This window comes from Chlorocebus sabaeus, chromosome 3 (assembly GCF_047675955.1).
Source record: "Chlorocebus sabaeus isolate Y175 chromosome 3, mChlSab1.0.hap1, whole genome shotgun sequence".
NCBI classification, from domain to species: Eukaryota; Metazoa; Chordata; class Mammalia; order Primates; family Cercopithecidae; genus Chlorocebus; species Chlorocebus sabaeus.
Genome location: NC_132906.1, coordinates 27,210,818 through 27,237,798, shown reverse-complemented (window position 1 = coordinate 27,237,798; position 26,981 = coordinate 27,210,818). Strand labels below are relative to the sequence as shown.

Here is a 26,981-nt window from a genome sequence, read left to right as displayed (position 1 = left end):
AAGACTTAACTTAGTACATGGTCTTGCTATCCATTCACATTTTCAAAGAAAAGCCTGGGGAAATTTTTTTTTTTTTTTTTTGAGACGGAGTCTCGCTCTGTCGCCCAGGCTGGAGTGCAGTGGCCGAATCTCAGCTCACTGCAAGCTCCGCCTCCCGGGTTCACGCCATTCTCCCGCCTCAGCCTCCCGAGTAGCTGGGACTACAGGCGTCCGCCACATTGCCCGGCTAGTTTTTTGTATTTTTTAGTAGAGACGGGGTTTCATCGTGTTAGCCAGGATGGTCTCGATCTCCTGACCTCCTGATCCACCCGTCTCGGCCTCCCAAAGTGCTGGGATTACAGGCTTGAGCCACCGCGCCCGGCAGCCTGGGGAAATTTTTATCCTCTCTCTTAGTTTTGTTCTATGACTTGTTCACCAATTTTAACTCCTTAATATTTCTCAAATCGTGTATCATTAATATGACCTTAATTCACGTTTTTTTTCTGTTATTACAATATTTTCTTTCCCTAGCTTCACTCTCCTTAAACATTTTATTCTGCATTAATAACATCAATAAATTTTATTTTAAATGCATCAAATGCCTGATCATAACTGCTTAAATAGTTCTTATTAAATGTATTTAAAAACTCATTTTTTCTTAATCATTTTAATACCACTTATGTAACAAATATACACAGATTACCTCAGTATTACAAAATGTACTTCCAAACTTAAGATGAAGTATTCATAGTATGCATCTGATGTGCTTCTTCATTTCTGTACTTCAGTCAAAGAAACTTAGGCTCAGAAGATTTCACTGAACAAGTTATACCAAATAAGAAAGAAACAATTTTAAACAAATACAAATTTAACCAAAGAATAAGAAACAAAAGGGTAAACTCCACAGTTTAGTTCATGAAGTTAGCACATCTTTGACACCAACTCAGGATATTAGGGAAAAGCCCATTACAGCACAATCTCACTCATGAACACAGACTAAAAATAAAATCCATGAAAAAATATTGGCATACCCCAATCCAGCAATACATTAAAAGAACAATGTATCACAATGAGGTTAGGTTTAACCAGAAATACAGTATCAAACATTCAAAAATTAATGTAAATTATGACATCAAAATTTGAAGGAAAAATATATCATTATCTGAGAAATGTAGAAAATACGAGACTGGGTCTCACTCTGTTGTCCAGACTGGAGCACAGTGGCATAATCACAGCTTACTGTGGACTCAACCTCCCAGGTTCAAGTGATCCTCCCATCTCAGCCTCCTGAGTAGCTGGTACTACAGGTGTGTGCCACCACACCTGGCTAATTTTATTTTTAGTATAAATGAAGTCTTACTGTGTTGCACAGGCTGGTCTCCAACTCCTATGTTCAAGCAATCTGCCCGCCTCAGCCTCGTAAAATGCTGGGATTACTGGTGTCAGCCACTGCACCTGGCTTACGCTTTTGGATCTTATAAAGAATATGTATAAAAATGTATAATAAACATCATGCTTAATAATATGCTGAAAATATTCTCTTTGAGACTAAGAACAAGTCTCAAAATGAGTAAGAGTATAGCGAGGTTGCAGGACATTGAAGCAATATACAAAAATAAACGGTATTTCTAACTCACTGGGAACAGAAAATGATACACACAAACACACACATACAAAAAATTTATAATAGTATACAAAAATGCAAGTGCCCAGGAATAAATTTAACAAAAGATATTAAAGACCTTTATGGGGAAAACTATAAAACTTCATTGTGACATTAAAAACCTAAATAAATGGATGAATACACCAACTTCAACAACTGGAAAATTCAATATTGTAAAGATGCCAATTCTTCCCTCAATCAATCTATAGATTCAAGGTAATCTAAATCAAACTCAGCAGGTGTTGTGTGTGTGTGTGCATGTGTCTGTGTACTGATAAGCTAATTCTAAAATTTATATGTAAATATAAAGGCTCAAGAATACCAAGACCTTCTCAAAGAATAAGGTGGGATGGTTTGCTTACCAGATACGAAGACTTGGCGTATTCTTGGCACAGAGATAATAAAACAGATCAATGAAAGAGAATTAAAAATCCATATATAACCCTACAAATATGTGAGATATGTGATAATCTCTGTAACAATGTATCATAGATACATGACAAAAGTACCATTGTGGAGCAACAGGAAAAGTCGTTTCAATAAACAGTGCTGAAATAATTGTGTATACACATATATGGAAAAATAGTCAAATTGGACCTATGCTTCATACAGTTCACAAAAATCAACTCCAGTGGATTTTAGAATAAAAAGTTCAAGGCAAAAGTATAGTTTTTAGAATATATTTTTAGAAACAGTTTCATTGCCTCAGTACAGGGAATTTCTGTTCATAAATACCTTAAACATTTTTTTTGAGACAAGGTCTTGCTTTGTTGCCGCCAGAGTACAGTGGCATAATCATGGCACGCTGTAGCCTCGACCTCCTGGGCTTAAAAGATTCTACCACTTCAGCCTCCTCAGTAGCTGGGACTATAGGTATATACTACCGCACTCAGCTAAATTTTAAATATTTTTATAGAGAGAGAAGAAACAAAACACTAACTCTGGAAGAAAAGAATTGGTAAATCTGACCACATTAAAATTAAAGACTATCCATCAGAAGACACCAAAGAGGCCAGCTGCCGGTGGCTCACGCATGTAATCCCAGCACCCTGGAGGACCAAGGCGGGTGGATCACTTGAGGTCAGGAGTTTGAGATCAGCTTGGCCAACAAGAGATGGTGAAACCCCATCTCTACTAAAAATACAAAAATTAGCCTGGTGTGGTGGCACACGCATGTGATCTCAGCTACTTGGGAGGCTTGGGCGGGAGAATCGCTTGAACCTGGGAGGCAGAGGTTGCAGAGAGCCGAGATCACGCCACTGCACTCCAGCCTAGGTGACAGAGTGAGACCCTGTCTCAAAAAAAAAAAAAAAAAAGAAAAAAGATATCAAAGAGAGTGAAAAGACAACCAGAACAGGAGAACGAGAGAGAAGATTCACTACACTTATGACTAACTAAGAACTTGTGGCCAGAATATATATTAACAGTTTGATAAATCAAAGAAAAAAAGCATTGTTCAAAATAATCCCAAACTAGAAACCCCCCAAGATGGTCATCAAGAAGAGAACAGATAAATGAATACATTTACTTATATTCACACATAATAGAATCTTACACAGCAAACTAAAAAGAACAAATTTCAACAACAGTAAGGAGGAATCTTTAAAACAATATTGAATAAGACCAGCAAGTCACAAAAGAATAGTTAAATAAAGTTTAATTTATGTAAATATCAAGAATCGGCAAAACTACACTATTGTTGATAGTGAAGTGTATACAGATAAAACTATAAAGAAAAGTCAGTAAGCAATTATCATAAAAGTCAGGGTAGTGGTAACCTTGAAGGAGAGAGGGTGTTATGATGTAGAAGAAACACATAAGCAATTTCTAAGGTATTGGCAGTATTATATCTCTTAGCTTGGCTTGTAGTTGCAAGATTTATGCCTTATAATCATATGCTATATTTTATGCTTATTTTATGTACTTTTCTATAAATATATGTTATACTTCATGATTTAAAACAGATTTTAAAAAGCTGAGGACATGTTCTGTGTTTTCTTAGATTCTTTATTTGTCCATTGGCATCCATTAATCACAGGGCCAATTATATTAATCCTATTTTCTTATTTTCTGTATTCATGTTCTGGCACCTGTGGCCTCACTTGCTGGGGAGAGATGGCCCCTCGCAAGGATAGCCAATTCTTATAGATAACAAAAGGCTTGGCCAGGGGCATACTTCTTATATGCAAACCATCCAATCCCAAGTCTATAGCGCCAACCACCTTATCTAACTTTTACACACCAAGCCAATATTTACGCTACCCCAAATCATCCCGGGCCAGGTACCGGGCTACCAGGAATCACCCTGACCACCCAAAGACAGTCAGAATTATTAAAACTAGCCAATCCAACACTATTTATTTCGCCTTGCCTTTCCTGTGAAAACCCCAACAAAAGGTTTGGTCCAGGATTTCTTCTCACGCCTTCTTCTGCCTCCTGATGAAAACGTGCTGCTTCTAACTTTGGCCCTGCCTGTATGAGATGATACACCCCCTTCTTGGGAAATTTAAGTAATAAAAATCTTCTTTCAATGGCATTAGCCTCTGTGTGCCATCTCTTAAGTTACTTCTGTAAATTAAAATCCCATGGGTACAAATGAGACGGGAAGTTATAAAAATAATTTTTAAAAATTAATGCAATGGAGAAGGTATAATAAAGTATAGTAGTCGGGCATGATGGCTCAAGCCTGTAATCCCAGCACTTTGGGAGGCCGAGACGGGCAGATCACGATGTCAGAAGATCGAGACCATCCTGGCTAACACAGTGAAACCCTGTTTCTACTAAAAAATACAAAAAACTAGCCGGGTGAGGTGGCGGACGCCTATAGTCCCAGCTAATCAGGAGGCTGAGGCAGAAGAATGGTATAAACCTGGGAGGTGGAGCTTGCAGTGAGCTGAGATCCGCCCACTGAACTCCAGCCTGGGCGACAGAGCAAGACTCCGTCTCAAAAAAAAAAAAAAAAAAAAAAAAGTATAATAAGCAGGCTAAATTTTTAAAGCTCTTAACTAAAACTTTAAATGCATTCAATCCTTTTGGAAGGTAAGTAAGTAGAAATTAAGAGAAGATACATTAGTAAACTGATAAACCACACAAGAAACTAAAACATCTGAAATTTTCTTTAGATGGTGGCAATAGAGAATAGAACTGAGCATTCCACTTGTGCTTGAAGCTCATGTTCCATATAACTGGTTTGGAGGTTCTAACAGGGCACACACATTCATACAGGCTTTCCTTCTGTTATCAGGAAAAGATATCTCAAGTCAATCATGTAACAAAGAATGTACAATGGTACAGCCACCTTAGAAGACAGCTTCATAGTTTCTTACAAAGCTAAACACAGTCCTACCACACAATCCAGCAATCATGTTCCTAGGTATTTATCTACATGAATTAAAACTTATGTACACCCAAAAATCTGCACATGAATGTTTAAAGCAGATTTATTTATGACAGCCTAAAGCTGGAAGTGACCAAGATGTCCTTCAACAGGCGAGTGAATCAACATCTGGTCCATCTATACAATGAAGTATTATTCAATAATGAAAAAGAAATGAGCTACTAAGCCAAGGAAAGAAATTATCTACACCATATTGCTAAGTGGGAGAAGCCAGTCTGAAGGGCTACTACATACTGTATTGCATTCTTAAAAACATAAAACTATAGAGAGAAAGTAAAAAGATCAGTAGTTGCTAAGGATTTGGGGGGAGTAAAGGAAGAATGAAAAGGTGAAGCACGGGATTTTTAGGGCAGTGAAACTATTCTGTATGATACTGTAATGATACACAACATTACCCACTTGTTAAGACCTGAAGAACTGCTGTACAACACCAAGAGTGAACCCTATGGACCTTACTTAATAATAATGCATCAATACTGGTTCATTAGTTGTAACGAATATATCTCACTAACACAAGATGTTAATAAATGAGGAAACTGGAGAAGAGGTGGTATATGAGAACTTTGTACTGTCGCTCAATTTTTCTTATAAGCCTAAAACTGCTCTAAAAATAAAGTCTATTATAATAACGAAAAAGGGAGGCAGATTCCATAATCACAAAAAAGGTTCTTAAGCTGCTTGTCAAAATGAATAATAAATGCCTATTACAGTCTCCCTAAAGGCAACACCAGCAGGGACGTCAGGAGAGATTCCCTCTAGTATAATTCATAAGCCAAAAGACCCACTGTGTGTAACATGATACAGTAGAAAATATGTTTACTGTATTAAACCAGAAAATATTAATGAGGAGACAGATAATCTTAATAGCCAACTACAAGAAAGTTAATTTGATCCCAAAAGTAGAAGAGAAATCATTCCATACAGCATAATATTCTAAAGAAAAGTCAAGACAAGGGACAAAATATGTCATCTTGAATTTTTAACATCATGCTTGTGCATGACACTTCCATCTGTCAGGAACAGTCTTTTAGTCTATGGCTAAACAGGCATCAACTAAGTTGTGTCATATCTCCATAGGTAAGTTATAACTTGGCATATCAATAAGTTCTTGTGTTAAAACAAATGTCTGCTGTCAAGTTTATTGCCCTCCCACCTCTAATTATTATCTACTTTGTATATAGTCCCTTACATTCTACCATAGCCATTGGTTCACTCTTTACACTTCATATGCATCCTTCATAACTATCTCCACGTTTTCTGCTTATTATAACTATCTCTATTTATTTAAATCCTGACTGGGATATCTAAAGTTTCTTCAGTCTTTTTTTTTTTTTTGAGACAGAGTCTCCCTCTGTCGCCCAGGCTGGAGTGCAGTAGTCAGATCTCAGCTCACTGCAAGCTCCGCCTCCCAGGTTTACGCCATTCTCCTGCCTCAGCCTCCCGAGTAGCTGGGACTACAGGCGCCCGCCACCTCGCCTGGCTAGTTTTTTGTATTTTTAGTAGAGACGGGGTTTCACCGTGTTAGCCAGGATGGTCTCGATCTCCTGACCTCGTGATCCGCCCGTCTCGGCCTCCCAAAGTGCTGGGATTACAGGCTTGAGCCACCGCGCCCGGCCTTCTTCAGTCTTTTCAACATTTATTGAGTGCTTTATTTAGGATTCAGCAAACATTTACTGAGCTCCTTCAGGTTCATTTCACCCACATAGCTATAACTACTTTAAGATATTATTACCTCAATTTTCTAGAGAAGTAAACATACTCAGAGAAGTTAAGTAACTTGTCTTCGGCAACCAAAATCAAATCCAAATCTATCATGCCAGTCCAGTGTTTTCTTCCACTCGTGTTTAGCTCTCTCCCTACCGAACTACATGCAACCTGCTAGTTAGAATTCAAGGCTTTACCATACACTTCCTGAAATCTGTTTTGTTTGTTTTTAAACTCTACCAAAAAACCTGTCCCTAGGTCTCCTAACTCCACCTGCTCCTTTAAATCTTGCTAATAGGTTCTTCTATTCCCAGATCCTTTCTCTATAGCCATCTACACCATTACTGTTACATGATAGCCATGGTGCCTTCAAGATTTCAAAAACAGTCTGCTAACCAAATTTCCTTCTGGGGGAAGGAGAGAAAAGTCTTGGGATGACAACACGGAGTTATTTCAGCCTGCTGTCTTCCCCTTAACAGAATATACAACTATAGCAACTATATCAATGTACCCTAATTAACTGCTTAATAGATTCTTTTATACATTAGATTATCAACAACTTGAAACTAGCGACTGGCCTGAGGCAACAAATGATAACTGAAGACACTTGGACAACCTCATAAAGTAAATGAATACCTGCCACATCTACTATTTTTGTGAGCAGAAAATCTTAACAGACTTAAATTTGACCATGAAAAGCAAGTTCGTGGAATGAAATTGCTGGGATCAGAGCATGTACAACAATTAAAACCAGGACACAACACTTTTTGCTATGTTTACACAGAACAGAAAAATTTAGAATCCAAGCCAATTGCTATTAATTTTTCAATAATAGCCCTTCATCTTGTAAGCAAATCATAATTACCTACTATAGATACTAAGTTTATAAAGAAAATCTGACTTTCTTTTTTTTAAAGTTTCCCAGGGAGGCAGTATGAGTAACAGGAGCATAAGCTTTGTGTGATGCTGAACAAGTTATTTAAGCCTTTCTGAAACTCATTTTGCTTCAGCTGCAAAATACGGGCAGGTGTTCCTACATCATAGAATTGTTGAAAGAATTAAATGAGATCATAAAGCTCTTAGCACAATGTTTATTACATAATGGGCATCTAAACTGTTCCTTCTCTTCCTCATTTTCATTTATTGTGTTCTTAGTGTTTGTTTCCTCACCTACTGTTAAAATACCTAACATATAAGATAGTTGTGAGAATGAAGCACATTGCCTGGCACATAATAAGTACTTGGGAAAGCTTATTATTCCTATCCCTTTTAGGATTACTGTGGGAATAGTGAAATCAGTGCAACCACAACTTTTAAAATAAAGACCTGAGCTGGGGAAAAAATCTATCAGCTTTTCAGGAATTGTGTATTTACTTTTGGAAGAGAGAGGAGAATGGGAAGGAAAAGACAACGTTTTATTACTACGTAGTAGACAAAACTCATAATTTCATAATGATTTGAAATGATTTATAATAATCATTAAGGTACAAGGCTAAACTCAGGGACTAGCACACTATTTGTCTAATGGAAAACAAAAACAACTTGAATGGCAACTAAATATACACATAAGAAATCTGACCATTAATTCACAAGACATTTTAGAAGAGACTTCAAAAACAGTCTCATTATTTTTATCATCTTATAAAACTGAACAACATTTTGAACTGGGAATTTAAAACACAAAATAACAGGAACTCACTAGTGTGATTTGTTTTAAATTTTGCATAAATATATGTGTATTCAACATAAAGAAATAAATATTTCAGTTTCTTACCTGTTGTGTTCCATCTGCACTTACAATAGGGGCAGACAAAAGAGAAATATCACTACTTAAGATCTGAGTTGTATCCAGTAGTGGTGGATGTTCTGCCATTATCAATAAGACACTAATATACTGAATAACGCTCCAACTCTGAAAAACAAACATATATAGTCATTTGTAAGTACATCCTTAAAATATAGTAAAACATTGTACATTCAAGATGTTTCATTTTTTAACCTAAAAAGATATTCTTGTCAAAAGAAATTCTAGAATACTCTGTTGACTACTTTTTTTTCCAATCAATAAGCCATTTAAGGAAATACATTTCTTACAATTCAAATTACTTTGTTTGTCAAAGTAGTCAGTAAGTTTATATATTAAAGAGAATATCAGCAGGCTCTATTTAAATTCTATGTCTGTCTCTACACCCCTTCCATCTCTATATAATATTTTATTTAACTTAACCACCACTACTTAATCTAAACACTGGGATAGGCACTAAAATACAGTGATTCAGTGAGGCAACTGTCACTAATTTTTTCTATGGGCAGACAAGGTAATTATGAAGACTCAATGCCCCTCATCATCCTATCTGTCTCTAGAAACAACATAAGAATAATAATGATTTTTCACTGATTCCTCAGACAAAACCCAATGGTAGAAAAATCTGCTCAGGATTACTGAAGAACCTTCAAGTTTGAAGTTTCAAGCTCTTATATTATTTATTTTGGTTGTATTACTCTTTTCTAAGTGATACCTATTTACAATAAATCAATAATTTCAATGAAAAAACATACACATTTAGAAATCTTTACCTGTACAGACAGTATCACATACAAAAATAAAAGTAAAAGATAATGTAAGCAATATTTGTCTATCATATACAAAGTTAACTAATAAAACATCAGCAAATTACACTTTAAGATGAGCAAATTGAGTATAATAATAAATACACTGAATCTATATTGAAAATTTAAATAAATATTTTGGAATGTTTACAGCATTCTACAATTCAGTAGTGTCAAGAGGGTTAACTTTTATAAGAGATTAAATTCATGTTATTTATTTAAAATCTTGACTCTGCTGAATCTCACAAGTTGATTTAGCTTGAAAATAATTTTTCATGTAGATATACAACAACTACTATAATGTTTTAAAAATTATTCAGTATAGGTATCTACTTGAAGGTTTCATAATTAATACCACAATAATATAAAATGTGTCATTTTATATTATTTAACTGTCTCATAAAAATGCATATTCTTTAAACATGTTTACATATAAACTAATGCAAATCTAACTTCTGGCATAACTTGTACTGCTATATTACTTAAAGTTCAATAAAATCACTAAGTACTTTAAATCTTGTCTAATAAAGTGGCTCTGTGGAATATACAAAGAATTATGAGAAACAATAAATGTATTATTTCTCCCACTTGCATATCACAACAGTTAGTGTAAGAAACATTTCCAAGAAGCTAATTTGGGATTAACAAGAGAGATTTTGTAGGCAATTCGATTTTCTTAATAAATTTTAAAAAATAAAAACCACTGAGCCATTTAAATTTTGTCATTTTATTCTATTTGCAATATTCTATACACTATGTTCAGCTAAAACTGCAGGCCACCATTATTATTTTAATTTTAGAATGTAACAATGAAGATATAACCACAGTTTTGTTTCAAGAGATGGACTGGTAGTTTTACAAATAGAAATACAGATTTTCTTTTGAATCTTCAAGTTAATTCCAATACTAGTGCTATTAGAGATTGGGTATAGAGCCACATATATTTACCATTCCATTTAAGTCATTACCTTTTTAAAATTTTCAACAGATTGGTCAATTTGCCTAAGGTATTATCTTTCATTTTAGTCTTTTTAAAACTAGGACACACTAAAGTTTCATTTATAAATTGGTTTATTGTATGGCCATATCTATCACACGCAAAGTAGTTGGTTTTATTTAAACTTGCAAATTCAAAACTTTTACCCTGCAACTCAAATGCTGGCATTTAGAAACCAGACATTCCTTTCATTCCTTCTGTAGAGAATACTGTCAGTTTCTTCCTTCAATAAATTACTTCTAATTTTGTTACTACTCACTTTCTACATTCTAGTCTTATCTTGTGACCTCAAACAGCCTCTTAGTTTTAGTTATACACTTATTTTTATTTTTTATAATGTAAAATTTGATGTATTTTTAAAAAGAATAGAAATAACTTACAGCATGTGTTAACGTCCACGGAGTAAATACTTCCCTGCCACAGCCCACTTCAAACTACCAGTGATTTTAAATTGACCTGCAAATTCCTGAATTTTAACAACCAACTTTTGTACACAAGTTAAGATAGCTCCAGCATATCACTGTTGATATGTCAACATTTATTTATGTAGCAATAATGTGAAATATTAATGTCTGGATCAGTGTTGCATGTGGAATCTTGCAAAATACATAAATAAACATTTGCAGACTCTGGGTGAAAAAAACCTGGATATCTTTGTACTATTCTTGCAACTTTTTTTTTTGGTAGGTCTAATATTTTAATTAGTGTCAAATTAAACAATGTTGTTTTAAATGTAAGAGAGGTTGCAGATCTGAACATACAAGGTTTAACCAAAGAAAAGGTCCTAAAAGATAACACAGAAGAATATCTTCATAACCTTGGGACAGAGAAAGATTTCTTAAACAGGATATAAAATACATTTCTTAGAACATAAAGAAAAAATAGATTGGATTTATTTAGAATTAACTGTAATTTCTTTTAAAAAGCTTTAAGAGAATGAAAAGGTAAGTCACAAACTGAAAAAAGATATTTACAACATATACAACTAACAAAGAGCATACATTTTGAATATATACCAGCCTCCTACAAATTGATTTTTAAAAAAAGATAGAAAAATAATAAGAGACTTGAATCTACTCTCCACAAAAACAGAAATGTGGCTGGGTGCAGTGGTTCATGTCTGTAATCCCAGGACTTTGGGATGCTGAGGTAGGCAGATCACTTGAGGTCAGGAGATCAAGACCAGCATGGCCAACATGGTGAAACCCTGTCTCTACTAAACAAAAAACTTAACTGAGTGTGGTGGCCGGTGCCTGTAATTCCAGCTACTCGGGAGGCTGAGGCAGGAGAATCACTTGAACCTGGGAGGTAGAGGTTGCAGTGAGCCGAGATCATGCCACTGCACTCCAGCCTGGGCGACAGAGTGAGACCCCGTCTCAAAAATAAAAAAAGTGGAAATAAAATGAAATGAAGACTATCAACTGATAATGAGGTTATGGAGGCAAACTCATATGGAACAGAAATGAAAATTCGTAAAATCACTTAGGAAAAGTTTGACATTATCTACCAAGGTTGAACATATTCATCCTCTATGACCCAGGTATGATCCAGCTATTAGATTCCTGGTAGATAACAAGAAGGCTCATAGGAGCCATTACTTGTTAATAGCCCTAAATGTCCTTTGTAAATAAACTGTGGCTGTTTCATTCAATGGACTATATGCAGCAATGAAAATTAATGAACTAGTGATACAGGAAACAACATGGATAAATCTCACAAACACAATATTCATGAAAAACACACAGAAGAATACAGGCTGCACAATTTTATTTACAGGAGGTTGAAAAACAGAAAAAAACAATTTATGGTGTTAAGAGTCAGGACAGCGGTTGCCTTTGACAAGGAAGAAAGGGTGGGAACACCGGCAAGGCATGAAGGCAGTTCCTTGGGTGATAGTACTATACTATGTCTGGACCTGGGGGGCTGCTATGTGATGATTACCATTAAGTTATTCACTAAGCTGTATACTGATCATATATGCACTTCTTTATGTATATTATCCTTCAAAAAATTATTTTTAAAGGTTAAAGTTACCACATGATCATCTCAATTGATGTAGAAAAAGCATCTGACAAATTCAACACCTTTTCATAATAAAAAAACACTCAATAAACTAATAGTAGAAGAAATATACCTCAACATAATAAAGGCCATATATGAAAAACCTACAGGAAAGATCACACTCAATGATAGAAGACTGGAAGTTTTTCCTTTAAAATAGGAAAAGGCAAGGATGCTCACTTTTGCTATTTCTATTCAACACAGTACTGGAAGTTCTACCTAGGGCAACTGAGCAAGAAAAAGAAATAAAAGGCATCTAAACTGGACAGGAAGAAATAAAATTACCTCTATTCACAGATAATATAATCTTACAGACAGAAAACCCTAAAGATTACCCACACACACAAAAAAACTGTTAGAACTAATAAGTGAATTCAGCAAAGTTGCAGAATACAAAATCAACACATGAAAATCCATTGTTTGTATATATAACAATGAAAGTTTGAAAAAGAAATTTTAAAAATTCCATTTATAATAGCAACCTAAAGAATAAAATACTCAGGAATAAACCTAATCAAGGAGGTGAAAGCCATACACTGAAAACTACAAAACACTGCTGAAAGAAATTAAAAACACAAACGCAGAAAACACCCCATGTTCACAAAGTGAAAGATTTCATATTGTTAAGATGTCCATACTACCCAAAGCAATCTGCAGATTCAATGCAATCCCTATCAAAATCCCAATAGCTTATTTTGCAGGAAAAGAAAAGTCCATTCTAAAATTCTAGTATCTCAGGGGATCCCAAATAGCCAAAACAATTTTGAAAGAAAACAAGCCTGAAGGACTCACACTTTCTGATTTCAAAACATATTACAAAGCCATAGGAATCAAAACAGTGTGGTACTGGCATAAAGGAAGACAATAGCCTAGTGAAATAGAATAGAGAGCCTAGAAATAAATCCTTAGCATATATGACCAAATAATCTTCAACAAGGGTGCCAAGATCATTCAATGAGGAAAGGACAGTCTCTTCAACAAATGATATATGAAAAACTGGATAGCCACATGCAAAAGAATGAATTTGGATTATATTACACTATATACAAAAATTAACTCAAAATGGATTAAAGATCCAAATGTAAGAACCAAACTGTAGAATTTCTAGAAGAAAACACAGGGAAAAGCTTCATGACTTTGGATTTGGCAACTGTTTCTTGGATATGACAGCAAAAGCGCACGTAACAAAGGCAAAAACAGACAAATAGGACTTAAACTTAGAAACTTTTGTGCATCAGAAGACACAATCAACAGAGTAAAGAGGTATTCTATGGAATGGGAGAAAACATTTACAAACTGTCTTAACTTGGTCTGCTACTAAAAAAGAAAACACACACACAGAGTGTGTAACTGAAACAACAGACATTTATTGGTCACACTTCTGGAGGTTGGGAAGTTTAAGATCTAGGTGCTGGCAGATTTGGTTCTTGGTAAGGATCCTCTTCTTGGCTTTCAGATGGCTATCTTCTTGCTGTTGCCTCACATGAGGGAGAGAGGACACTCTTGTGTCTCACTCTTCTTAAATAAGAACACTAATCACATCATGGGAGCTTCACCCTCACGAACTCATCTAAGCCTATTTTCGGTAATTACCTCCCCAAATCTCCACCTCTTAATACTATCATTTTGGGGGTTAGGGGTTCAACATATGAATTCTGGAGAGATACTAATATTCAGTCTATAATATTCGGCCCCTGACCTTCCAAAATTCATGTCATTTTCATTCTATCCGAACAGCCCCCAAAGTCTTAATTCATTGAAGTATCAACTCTAAAGTCCAAAGTCTCATCTAAGTATCACCTAAATCAGATATGGGTGAAGGTAGAGGTACAACTCATACTAAGGCAAAATTCCTTTCCAGCTTTTGTGAAACCAGGTATGTTACGTATTTGCAAAAGACAATGGTGGGGCAGGCACAGCACAGACATTCCCGCTCCAAAAGGGAGAAATCAGAAGAAAGAAAGGGGTGACATGCCCCAAGGAAGTCCAGAACCTACCAAGGCGAATACCGTTAGATCTTAAGGCTTGAGAATCATCATCTTTGATTCAATGCTCTGCTTTCCATATCCACTGGAGTAACAGTCCTGCCTTTCAGACACTGAAATGGCATCATCACTCCCATGGCTCAGTGAGGTGACCTGTCGCTTCTGCTTGGTGGAGCCCTGACCATGCAGCACCTCTCACAGGGACCTTCCCATGAGGCTCTGCTGCGGGGCAGTCCTGCCCTTTAAAGCTGAGGTGGAAGGAGCCTCGCCCTATGGGCCCATGCACTTTGGATCTGTAGTGGGAGTAGCAGCCCTGATGACTCTGAATTGCCTTTGGAGTCCTTCTCCCTTTTCTGAAATGATCATGCATGTTTACAGCCTTCCTTCATTCTATCCCATGTTCTCTATTTCCTTTAATCTCAGCTGGCAGTGTTTCTAATATAATTCCATCTCTATTCCTGGCTTCAGTTGAGATGGCTGATTAGGTCCATGGTTTACACCCACACTAATCTCCTTAGCAAATGGTCAGCCAGCCACACCTTTGATGTTCTCTTCCAAATGTTCTTTCTCATTTCTGTAATACGGATATGCTGAGAATTTTCCAAATCTTTAAGTTCTGGTGCCTTATTGCTTAATAATTCTTTATTCAATTCATTTCTCTCTCTCTTTTTTTTTTTTTTTTTTTGAGACGGAGTCTCGCTGTGTCGCCCAGGCTAGAGTGCAGTGGCGGGATCTCAGCTCACTGCAAGCTCCGCCTCCCGGGTTTATGCCATTCTCCTGCCTCAGCCTCTCGAATAGCTGGGACTACAGGCGCCCGCCACCTCGCCCGGCTAGTTTTTTGTATTTTTTAGTAGAGACGGGGTTTCACCGTGTTAGCCAGGATGGTCTCGATCTCCTGACCTCGTGATCCGCCCGTCTTGGGCTCCCAAAGTGCTGGGATTACAGGCTTGAGCCACCGCGCCCGGCCCTCATTTCTCTCTTTTTACATTTTACTATAGGTTGACTATCCCTTATCCAAAATGCTTGGGACCAAACTCATAATGAAATATCTTAGGGATGAAACTCAAGTCTAAACATGAAATTCATTTATGTTTTATATACATTCTACATAGACAGAAGGCAATTTTACATAATATTTTAAATAATTTTGTGCATGAAACAAAGCTTTGACTATTTTAACTGCAACCCATCACATGATGGAATTTTCCACTTGTGGCATCATGTCAAAGCTCAGAAAGTTTCAGATTTTTGATATTTCGGATTTTTAAATCAGGGATGCTCAACCTGAATAAGCAGTGAAGAGCAATCAAATTGCTCCTTCAACACTTGGCTTAGAAATCTCTTTACCTAAATACCCAATTTAATAGTTCACAAGTTCTGCCTTCTAGAAAACACTGGAACATAAACATAATTCAGTCAAATTCTCTGCCACCTTATTACAAGGATTGCCTTTTCTCCATTGTCCAAAACATGCTCCTCATTTCCATCCAAGACCTCATCAGAATGGCCTATCATCCATGTTTCAAACAACATTCTGTTCATGATTACTTGTGTCCTCCTTGAAGATGGAGGCTTTCTCTCCAGCTCTCCTCTTTTCTCTATGAGCCCTCACTGGAATTGCCACTAGCAGTCTGGTTGCAGCAATCTCGGCTTTTTTTTTTTTTTTTTTTTTTTTTTTAATGGACACACCTCAAAACCTTTCCAGCCTCTACCCATTATACAGTTCCAAAGCTACTTCCACATTTTTAGGTATCTGTTATAGCAATCCCCTATGTCTTAGTACCAATTACTGTCTTAATCAACTTAGGCTACCATAGTAAAATAACAGTTTGGGTGCTTTAAACAACAGACATAATTTTTAACAGTTATGGAGGTGAAGATGTCCAAGATCAGGGTGCTAGCATGGTTGGCTTTTTGGTAAGAGCCCTCTTTCTGGCTCTCAGATGGCTACCTTCTCTTTTGTCCTCAAGGCAGAGAGCACGCGAGCTCAGGTCTCTTCTTCGTCTTATAAGGACACTAATCTGATCGTGGGGACCCCATGCTCATGACCTCATCTAAGCCAAATTATCTCCAAAGGCCCCACCTCCACATACTGTCATATTGGTGGTTAGGGCTCAATGTATGAATTTTGGGGGGTATACATTCAGTTCATAACACTATTAGATGCTTTCTCACTCAGCCACTGACATAATTCTGAATCTGTTGTTTCCTTACACATGTATTCTGCTAGTTTTCTTCCTTAACCTTATTATTCACATCTGTTAATTCACCTAGATTTGTTATATATATGATGACAACAGCTTAGACCTAGAAACTAAGGTAGATATCTCACGAGAATAAGCTTGGTCTGGGGTTTGAAACTTCAGTTCTTTTTGTCTACAAAGCATGTGGGAAAACGCAAAGCGGGATTACATCTTGGATTACAGAAATAGCATAACTGAAGTGCTGATAGGAAAAATCTGTACATTTAGATTGAGACATCCAATGTCTTTTTTTTTTTTTTCTTGAGACAGAGTCTCGCTCTTGTTACCTAGGCTGGCAGGCGGTGGTGCGATCTTGGCTCACTGCAACCTCTGCCTCCTGGGTTCAAGCAATTCTCCTGTCTCTCTCTCCCGAGTAGCTGGGATTATAGGCACCTGACACTACGCCCAGCTAATTTTTTGTTTTTAGTAGAGATGGGGTTTCACCATCTCTCAAACTCCTGACCTCAAATGATCTGCCCACCTAGGCCTCCCAAAGTGCTGGGATTACAGGTGTGAGCCACCACGCCCTGCCGAAATCCAATGTCTTTTGATGTGGTTTTCTGATGCGTCTAATTCAAAATAAAAACTATAGGTCTCCAGAGCCATTTGTGAAACCACAAGACTATCATATGCAGTTGTTCCTTGGTTTCTACAGAGGATTGGTGCCAGGATCCCCAAAGATGCCAAAATCCACAAAACCTTAAGCTCCTTATATAAATGGTGTAGTATTTGCATATAACCTATGCACATTCTTCTGTATACTTTAAATCATCTCTATATGACTTATAATACCTAATACAATATAAATGCTATGTAAATAGTGATACTGTATTGTTCAGGGAATAATGAAAAGGTCTGTACATATTTAGTACAGATGCAACAATCCATTTTTTTCCAAATATTTTCGATCCATGGTTGATTGACTACGTGGATGTGAAATTCCCAGAAATGGAAGGCTGACTATACTCCAAGGAGTTTTAGTCATTTAACTCTAGAATTTAGGAGTTTTTAAAAATATACATATGAACAAAATGTTACATAAAAATATTAGAATTACAATAGCAACTGTATCAAGATGGTGAGATTATGTAACCATTTTTCTCTATTTCTCAAGGCTTTTTTTTGTAATATGGATATGGTTTATACCACCATCAAAATTTTGATTTAAAAATTAATAGTCTTGAAGAGCCATAGGCAACCACACATATTTGGCTTCTCAACCATCTAAGCACCCTTTCAGTAGAATTTAAATAAATTTTGTTAGAACTTGGACTTTATCCAGATTACTAATTTATCTCATGAACTGATATCCTAAAGTGTATTTTTCCAATGTAGACTTCTATTTCATTTTTAACGTTTGGATTTTTTATCTTCTAAACTTGACTACATTAGACTAAAAACAAGGTATTTGAAATTACCTGTGGTGGAATTTCCTGAGATGAAAGTCATGGGAGTCACTCTGCAAAATTATCTTATCATTTCTTACCAGAAACCTAAAACAAGTATTTCATAGATTGTATTTAACAATAAGAACAGGATATTAGGTTATTTTACATTTTGGGCAAAACTAATTAATTCTTTGAATTACCCTCTTTGATGTCAACTGTACTGCAGAAAAATGGCTCTTAAAAATATAATTACATGCATTATTTCAGTTCACCTTAAATTTCCATATGTTAATGTGAAATTTTATGAAGACATAATAGGCAATCTTGCTTTTTTCTTCTATATTTATAAAAGAACTGCACATTGGTAGAGAAAGTAAGAAAGGAGGAAAATGGTAAGAAGACAGTGCTATCAATCATTTTCAATGACTGATATTAAATTTTTAAAAAGACATTTTATAATTCAAAAGATTTATGCTTAATCCAGTTCCTTGCTTTTCTTTCTCTCCCCCATGCTCACTTTTTTCATTTCTTTGGATATTGGAAGTTTAAAACAGTACAAGATTTGGTATAAAAAAAGGCTACAACTAAGAGTGTTATGCTAAACAAAAAAAAAAAGGCAGTCCTCAATCAAGAAATAGGCTGCTTTGCAGTATTCTGTTAGAAATCAGATATATCTGATAATTTAATGAAAGAAATAAATAAAAAGGCCTTTGACCCTTAGAGTGGCTCATGACTGTAATCTCAGCACTTTGAGAAGTTGAAGCAGGAGGACCACTTGAGCCCAGGAGTTTGAGACCAGCCTGGGCAACAGATTGAGAATTTATTATTGTTATTATTATTATTTGTTTTAAAGTCAGATATAATTGGAAAATACTTTCTCACTGAAACACTGTAAAAAGTGATAATTTCGCTCTCAGATCATGCTGTAAGAGTTAAATTTAACCTACATCTTTCTTAAAGCTTTTTATTGTGGAAAATCTCAAACATACACCAATGTAAACATAATAGTATAATGAACCCCATGTACTCATCACCCAGCTTTAACACATGACCAGTCTAGTTTCATCTATACCCCACTTCCTGTCTTGTAGTATTATGAAACACAACTAGGACATTCCAAAACTTCATTTGCAAATATTTCAATATGTATCTCTGAAAGATAGGCACTCCTTTCTAAAACATAATTACAAAACCATTACCATACACACACTTTAACAATTCCTTACATCATCAAATATGTAGTCAGTGTTCAAATTTTGCACTGTCTTGATAATTTTTATTAAAACTTGTTTGAATCAGGATTTGTATTAGATGTGCACTCTACTATTTGCCATGTCTTTAAAAACCTTTTAATCTAAGTACTATCCATTTGATTGTCATGACTTTAATAATGTTTTAAGAGTAATTTTTTTTATTTCTGAAGACCACATTAGTCTATTTTTTATTTATGAAAAAATCAGTAACTTCTATCAGTCCTTAAAAGTAACTTTAACTGGATCATATAGAGCTGATGAATCTTTTCATCTGGATATATCAAGAGATAATCAATGGAGGTAATTTGAAGAACATCAGCAAGATCACACTTTAATAACCAATTTTAATTTGATTAGAAAAATCTCAAATAGACAATTTCTAAGATTAACAAATGTATTATCAATCTAGTGAAACACAGTTTTCTATATCTTTATTCCTAATTGCTGTTAAGATACTAAAACTTCATTACTATCTACCATTATTTTGCCTAAGAGCACATTCTGGGCACATTTCACTCTCTTGATCAAAAATGTTAAAAGGAGTCAAGGAAGGATTTTATATTATGAGAATTTTTTCAACCTACAGAAAAGCTGAAATAACTGAAGAGTAAACACCCATATACTTGTCACCTAGTTTCTAAAATTGACAGGTTTTAATTGCATGTATTCCTCCAGTGAGGAATATTCCTTCTTTTTTTAACGCACTTCAAAGTAGCAGACATTAGTATACTTCACCCCTAAACACTTCTGCATGTTACTAGCATTCAAAATTTTAGTTCCTTAAAACAAAAGTTCATGTATGATAAAATGTACGAATCTTCATTAAAATTTGTTTTGCCAAATTCCTTTTACCAGAAATGTACAAATCTTAAGTGTGCTATCATATGAGATTTTTAAAAATGAAACTACTATAAGTATCTAAGAATCTAAAGTCCTATTGTTGCTCTAAGATCACAGCTTTCAAATCCTGGTATGTATCAGAATCACCCGCAGGGATTATTAAAACAGATTCCTGGGCCACACACATAGAGTTTCTGATTCAACAGGTGCATGGTGGGGCCCAGTAAATCACATTTCTAATAAGTTCCCAAGTTAGGCTGATGCTGCTAGTCTCTGGACAACACAAATCTAAGAGTAAATAAATTTTTACATTAAGTACTAACTGATAATAAGGATGTAAAGTTGATAACAATGTAAGGTGTATACCTCATTCTGGAAAGCCTCATCCCAGATGTGAATACATTTTCCTTCAACTAGAAACAGATGAAAATACTGACCTAAGGATAAGAAAGTATTTGTAAAGGAATCAAGTTTAACAAAGAATTTTTAATTGCCTTTGGATATTATGGTCAAATCGATATACTAGGAGAGTATGATATACTATCCTCAGATGGAAATTGCTATTTCCTGCAGATTAAACAAAGTTGAAACTTTCAACTTTGTTGAAAGTTGAAATGGCAGAGTAATTAGTTAAGTATATTAAACAAACATGCACCAAGTAGTTGTCATAACTACTTGTTTGGTGCAAAAGTAATTGTGGTTTTTGCCATTACTTTTAATGGTACAAATGGTACTTTTAATTGAAAGCCAAGGGCAAAAACCACCGTTACTTTTGCACTAACCTAATACAATGTGTCAACTACTCTTGATTTTTGAAATAGTTTTGCTGAGGTATAACTGACATCAAATTGCACGTTTAAAAGTGTACAACTGGATAAATTTTGACACATAAATACACCTGTGAAACTATTACCGTAATTAAGATAATGAACCTACCCATCATCTCTCAAATTTTCCTACTATCTGTAAACTGGAGCCTTTGCATTTCCATGAACAATGATGTTGTTTTCATGTGCTTATTTGTCATCCAGGTATATTTTTGGTTGACTATTTGTTTGATTATTTTGTCCATAATACTAGACTGTTTTCTTATTATTGATAGTACTTTATATATTTTATATATATTTTGATAGTGCTTTATATATTCTGGATACCAGTCCTTTACTAGATAAGTGATTTACAAATATTTTTTCTCCCAGTCTGTGGCTTGCTTTTATATTCTCTTACCAATGTCTTTTGAAGAGAAGTTTTAAATTATGATAAAGTACAATTTATCAATTTGCCATTTTATAAATGGTGCTTTCAAGGCTATACCTAAGAAATCTTCACCTAATGCAAGGTCACAGAGATTTTCTCCTATGTTTTTTAAAGAAATTTCATAGTTTTAGGCTTTACATTCTTTCTACTTTCTATTAATTTATTGAGGGGGTATTGAAATCTCTGCTAAAATTGCATATTTATGTACAGACAATCCCTAACTTGTGATGGTTCAACTTACAATTTTTGGACTTTCTGATGGAGTAAAAGAGATACACATTTAGTAGAAACTATACATCAAGTATCCATACAACCATTCGGTTTTCCACTTTTCAGTATTTGATAAATTACAAGGGACATTCAACACTTTATTATAAAATAGGCTTTGTGTTAGATGATTTGTTCATCAACCATATGATAATGTAAGTGTTCTGAGCACATTTAAGATAGGCTAGGCTAAGCTACGATGTTCAGTAGATTAAGTGAATTAAATGCATTTTTGACATATTTTAACAAGGTAGGTTTATCGAGACATAACCTCATCATGAATTAAAGAGCATCTGTATTTCTCTCTGCAAGTTCCAGCATATATTTAGAAACACTCACTTTTTTTTTTTTTTCCTTTTCCTTTTTTTTGAGACAGGGTTTTTGCTGTGTCACTCAGGCTGGAGTGCAGTGGTGTAAGCATAGCTCACTGCAGCCTCAACCTCCCAAGTTCAAGCAATCCTCCCACCTCAGCCTTCCTAGTAGCTGGGACTACAGGCATGTGCCACCACACCCAGCTAATTTTTGTATTTTTTGTAGAGCGGAGTTTCACCACATTGCCCAGGCTGGTCTCGAACTCCTGGACTCAAGTGATTCAACCCCCTCAGCCTCCCAAAGAGCTGGGATTACAAACATGAGCCACTGCCCCCAGGCCAGTTCCTATATTAAATGCATAAATACTTATAACTGTATGCCCTCTTAATCCCTTTATTAGTATGAAATACTCCTCTTTATCCCTGGTATGAATTTTTTGTTCTGTAACCTAACTTCTGGTTTAACTTAGTGATTTCAGTTTTCTTTTGGATAGTGTAAGCATGGTATATCTTTTTCCATCCTTTTAACTTACTTAAAGTGATTTCTTGTAGATGTGAAATATTTGGGTCTTAATTTTTTAAAAAATTGAATCTAACAATCCCTGACTTTTAATTGTGGTATTTAGGCCATTTATATGTAATGTGATTGTTGATATGATTGGATTTATATCATCATCTTGCTATTTGTTTCAAATGTTCTTTGTCCCTTTTCCCTCTTTATCAGCTTCATTTTTAATTATTTCCTATTATACCATCTCCTCTCTCTTGATTTATAGGCTACAACTCTTTGTTACTTGAGTGGTTTCTTTAAAGTTTGTAATATCCCTCTTTTACTTATTACTGTATACTTTTAAGTAATATACTACTTCAGGAATATGTATCAGAACCTTTCAACAATAAATCTGCAATTTCTCTGGGATTTTTGCTATTATTATTGCATATTTTACTTTTACATGTTTTAAACCTCACATTGCCATTTTTTTAGGGAGTTGGAGGGGAGGGCAGGGTCTCTATTGCCCAGACTAGAATGCAGTGGTGTGATCTTGGCTCACTGCAATCTCTGCCTCCTGGGTTCAAGCGATCCTCCCAACTTAGCCTTCCGAGCAGCTGTGACTACAAGCATGTACCACCATGCCTGGCTAATTTTTGTATTTTTTTTTTTTTGGAGAGACAGGATTTCACCATATTGCCCAGGCTGGTCTCAAATGCCTGGGCTCAAGCATTCTGCCTGCCTTGGCCTCCCAAAGTGCTGGGATTACAGGCATGAGCCACCACACCTGACAACTGTCATCATTTTTAAATTAAACAGTCATTTGTCTTTCAAAGACATTTAAATAATAATTTTTTTTCTAAATCGTATATATTTGCCCAGGTAGTTACCATGTACAGTACTCTGAACTCCTTGTGACCAAGTTTCCATGTGATTTAATTTTCCTTCTGCTTGAAGGACTCTATTTAACATGTCTTTTAGTTCAGAAATGAAAGTGATAAATTATTTCAGCTTTTGTATATTTGAAATCTTTATTTTGCCTTTATTTTGAAAGATAGTCTACCTGGGTAAAAAGTCCCAGGTTGACAGTTTTTGAAAAAAAAATGTTTTAAAGATATTGCTTCATTGTCTTCTAGCTTCCATCATTTCTAATGACAGATCTGATGTCACCTTTAACTTTGTCCTGGTTTTTCTTTGGCTGCTTTTAAGATTTCTCTCATGGACTGGGCACGGTGTCTCACGCCTGTAATCCCAGCACTTTGGGAAGCGAAGGTGGGCGGATCACAAGGTCATGAGATCGAGACAATCCTGGCCAACATGGGGAAACCCCATCTCTAATAAAAGTACAAAAATTAGCCAGGCATGGTGGCTTGCACCTGTAATCCCAGCTACTCGGGAGGCTGAGGCAGGAGAATCACTTGAACCTGGGAGGCGAAGGCTGCAGTGAGCCGAGATAGTACCACTGCACTCCAGCCTGGCGACAGAGCGAGACTTCGTCGCCAAAAAAAAAAAAAAAAAAAAGAAAAAAGAAAAAATTCTTTTTAAGTGATTTGATTATGATATGTCTTAGCAGAGTTTTATTCATCTTTCTTATGCTTATTGTGCTTATTGGTTTATAGTTTATATCTATTTTGGAAAATGGCCATTATTTCTTCAAATATTTTTTCAGTTATTGTCTCTAAATTCTATTTTCTTTCTTCTGTGCTTGATTTTGGATAGTTTCTATTGCTATATCTTCATGTACACTAATCTTTCCTTTGACAAAGTCTAACATGCCATTAATGTAGTATATCTTTGACACATAATTTTAATCTAGACAGTGTCTCTATTTAACATGTTCAATCTTTTTGTTAGCTTCTCTAACACTCATAACTGTTTTAATAACTATCATCATCAGTATCATTTGAAGGCCAATTTCAAGTGATTTTTCTCAATATGGTATTTTCTTGCTTCTTTGCAGACTCAGTAAGTTGAACTTAAGGTAAGATAATGTCAACTTTATCTTGTTGGCTGTTGGATATTTTTGTATTTCCATAAATAATCTCAATATTTGTTCTAAGATGTGGCTAAGGGACTAGGACAAAGTTTGATTCTTTGGGACTTGGTTTTACAATGGATTAGGCAAGAACAGAGTTGCATTTAATGTGTAATTAATTTTTCCCCACTACTAATGCAAAACCCTCCAGAGTACTCTACTGAATGCCTTGTAAATTATGAGTCTTTCTGTTCTAGCTAGTGGAAATAGGCACTTCTTCTGGCCCTGTGTGAGTTTGGATACTGTTTTATATACAATCTTTTTAGTTGGCTCTTTCTCCAGCCCTGCATAGTTTCCTTAAATGTATATGTTTATTAGTACTTTGCTGAACACTTAAGGTTTTCATGTCTGATAGCTTTAACTTATAAATTACTACAAGCTTTCTTTTCTTTTCTTTTTGAGACAGGTCTCATTCTCTAAGGTTTTCATGTCTGATAGCTTTAACTTTAACTTATAAATTACTACAAGCTTTCTTTCTTTCTTTCTTTTTTTGAGACAGGTTCTCACTCTCTCACCCAGGCTGGAGTGCAGTGGCACAATCATGGCCCACTGCAGGCTCCTGGGCTTAAGCAATTCTCCCACCTCAGTCTCCAAAGTAGTGGGAATACAGATATGTGCAACCATGCCTGGCTTGCTTACTTATTTATTTACTTATTATTTAGCAAAAACAAGGTCTTGCTATGTTGCCAGGCTGGTCTCAAACTCCTGAGATCAGGCAATCCTCCCACCTCAGCCTCCCAAAGTCCTGGGACTATTAGGCATGAGTCAAGCACCTGGCCATACTACAAGCTTTTAAATTATAAATTACTACATTATGGCTTTTATCATTCTCATATGCAATTTAGATTCTGAAGAAGGTTGTTTCACCCTTTAATGTATAATGATACATATCTGCAGTAACAATATTTTTGGCTTTACCTGTTGCTAAAGTAGGTGTATTCATAAACATTCCAATTTGGCTTGGATGTTACATTTCATCAGTGATGTACTGTTTATGAATTTATGCTTTCAGGTGGAGAATTCTGCAGACAACTATCAAGTCCACTTGATCCAGAGCTGAGTTCAAGTCCTTAATATCCTTGTTAATTTTCTGTCTCATTGATCTAATATTGACAGTGGAGTGTTAAAGTCTCCCACTATTACCGTGTGGGAGTCTAGATTCTTTGTAGGTCTCTAAGAACTTGTTTTATAAATCTGGGTGTTCCTGTATTGGGTGCATACATATTTAGAGGAGTTAGTTCTTCTTGTTGCATTGAGCCCTTTACCATTATGTAATGCTCTTCTTTTTCTTTTTTTATCTTTGTTGGTTTAGAGTCTGAAAAACACGGAACGCTTCATGAATTTGTGTGTCATCCTTGCGCAGGGGCCATGCTAATCTCCTCTGCATCGTTCCAATTTTAGCATATGTGCTGCCAAAGCGCGCACAAATTTATGCTATTTAAATAAGTTATAATGTATTTTCGTTTAAGTGCAATAACATTTTTATATATAGGGCAGTGATTATAGCCATAGTTTTGTAATGCAATAGGTCAAACCATATGAAATTGCCACTGAGGTCAAAAACTTTAAAATATCAACAATTTAACCTAATAAACGTATTCATACACTTTTAAGGAAATCAATAATTTACACAGATTGTTAGCAACAAATTTACTATAACTTATTTATCTTATTCTTCTCCAATCCTACAGCCACTGGAAAGAAGGAAAGGGTAGTATGGGTAGGATGGATAAGCCTCACTCTTTTATGTCCCTTAAGTGAAGAAAGGTTTAAAAGGGAAGGGGGCATTCAGAGCCACCGTCCTTACCCTTCTCAGTCAGACATAGTAAATTTAAATTTAATTCAGCATTTAGGAGATACAGCCCCCATTCTCCCACTAAGAAACTATACCTTAATACTAACATGAAAATTCTGTTAAAACAGACTTCAAAGGAAATCTTGATCAAAAAGATACTTCCAGTCAGGAAACTATGTAAACAAGAGAGAAAGAATTGCTTCCAAGAAACGAACCCCAATCCATTAAAGGACTGATAGTGTGCACACAGATCAGTTTTTCTTTTTTTAAGTAACATCTTATGTTCCACATATAGCTCTAGGTGTCTAGCATCTTTGGAGCACACAGGCTACCCTTTAGAGCTAAAAGGCAACTACACCTAAGACAATCCTATTTTCACTTCCAAATATTTTATTGTCCTTTCTATAAGTATTATACAAAACTGTAGTTTTTATATTATAGATTGTTAACTTTGCTTTTGTAGAACTTCAAATTCTTGGTTATATCTATCAGTATGATTTTTGGACTGAAGATTAAACCTGTAGTTTCTGAATATTTTCTGGCCACAGTAATATACTGGTAACTAAATTCACACAGAAAGTTTGAGTTCCTGTGTAAAAGCTGCTGTATTACTATAACTTAACCATATTAACATGTTTCCTTCACTAATTCCTCCAAAATAATTTTACCATATCATAATAAAATCAAGAAACATTTATTTCCTATA

At 35.4% G+C, this 26,981-nt stretch overlaps 1 protein-coding gene and 1 non-coding gene across 4 annotated transcripts in view; both read right to left on the bottom strand.

The window, feature by feature from the left end:
- The window catches only part of FNDC3A (fibronectin type III domain containing 3A), a 220,978-nt gene that overhangs the window by 182,270 nt on the left and 11,727 nt on the right, over positions 1-26,981 (bottom strand). For 2 of the 3 annotated variants that reach the window (XM_007960392.3, XM_007960391.3), the window contains exon 2: positions 8,518-8,655. In XM_007960392.3, coding sequence (XP_007958583.1) covers positions 8,518-8,616 — 99 coding nt within the window. In that variant the 5' untranslated portion in view covers positions 8,617-8,655. Of the gene's footprint in view, positions 1-8,517; positions 8,656-26,981 lie in introns of those variants that run through there. The other variant, XM_007960393.3, reaches the window with a different exon arrangement.
- On the bottom strand, positions 25,799-25,901 carry LOC119620122 (U6 spliceosomal RNA). The gene has a single exon (XR_005236586.1). It is a non-coding gene; the product is annotated as a U6 spliceosomal RNA (small nuclear RNA).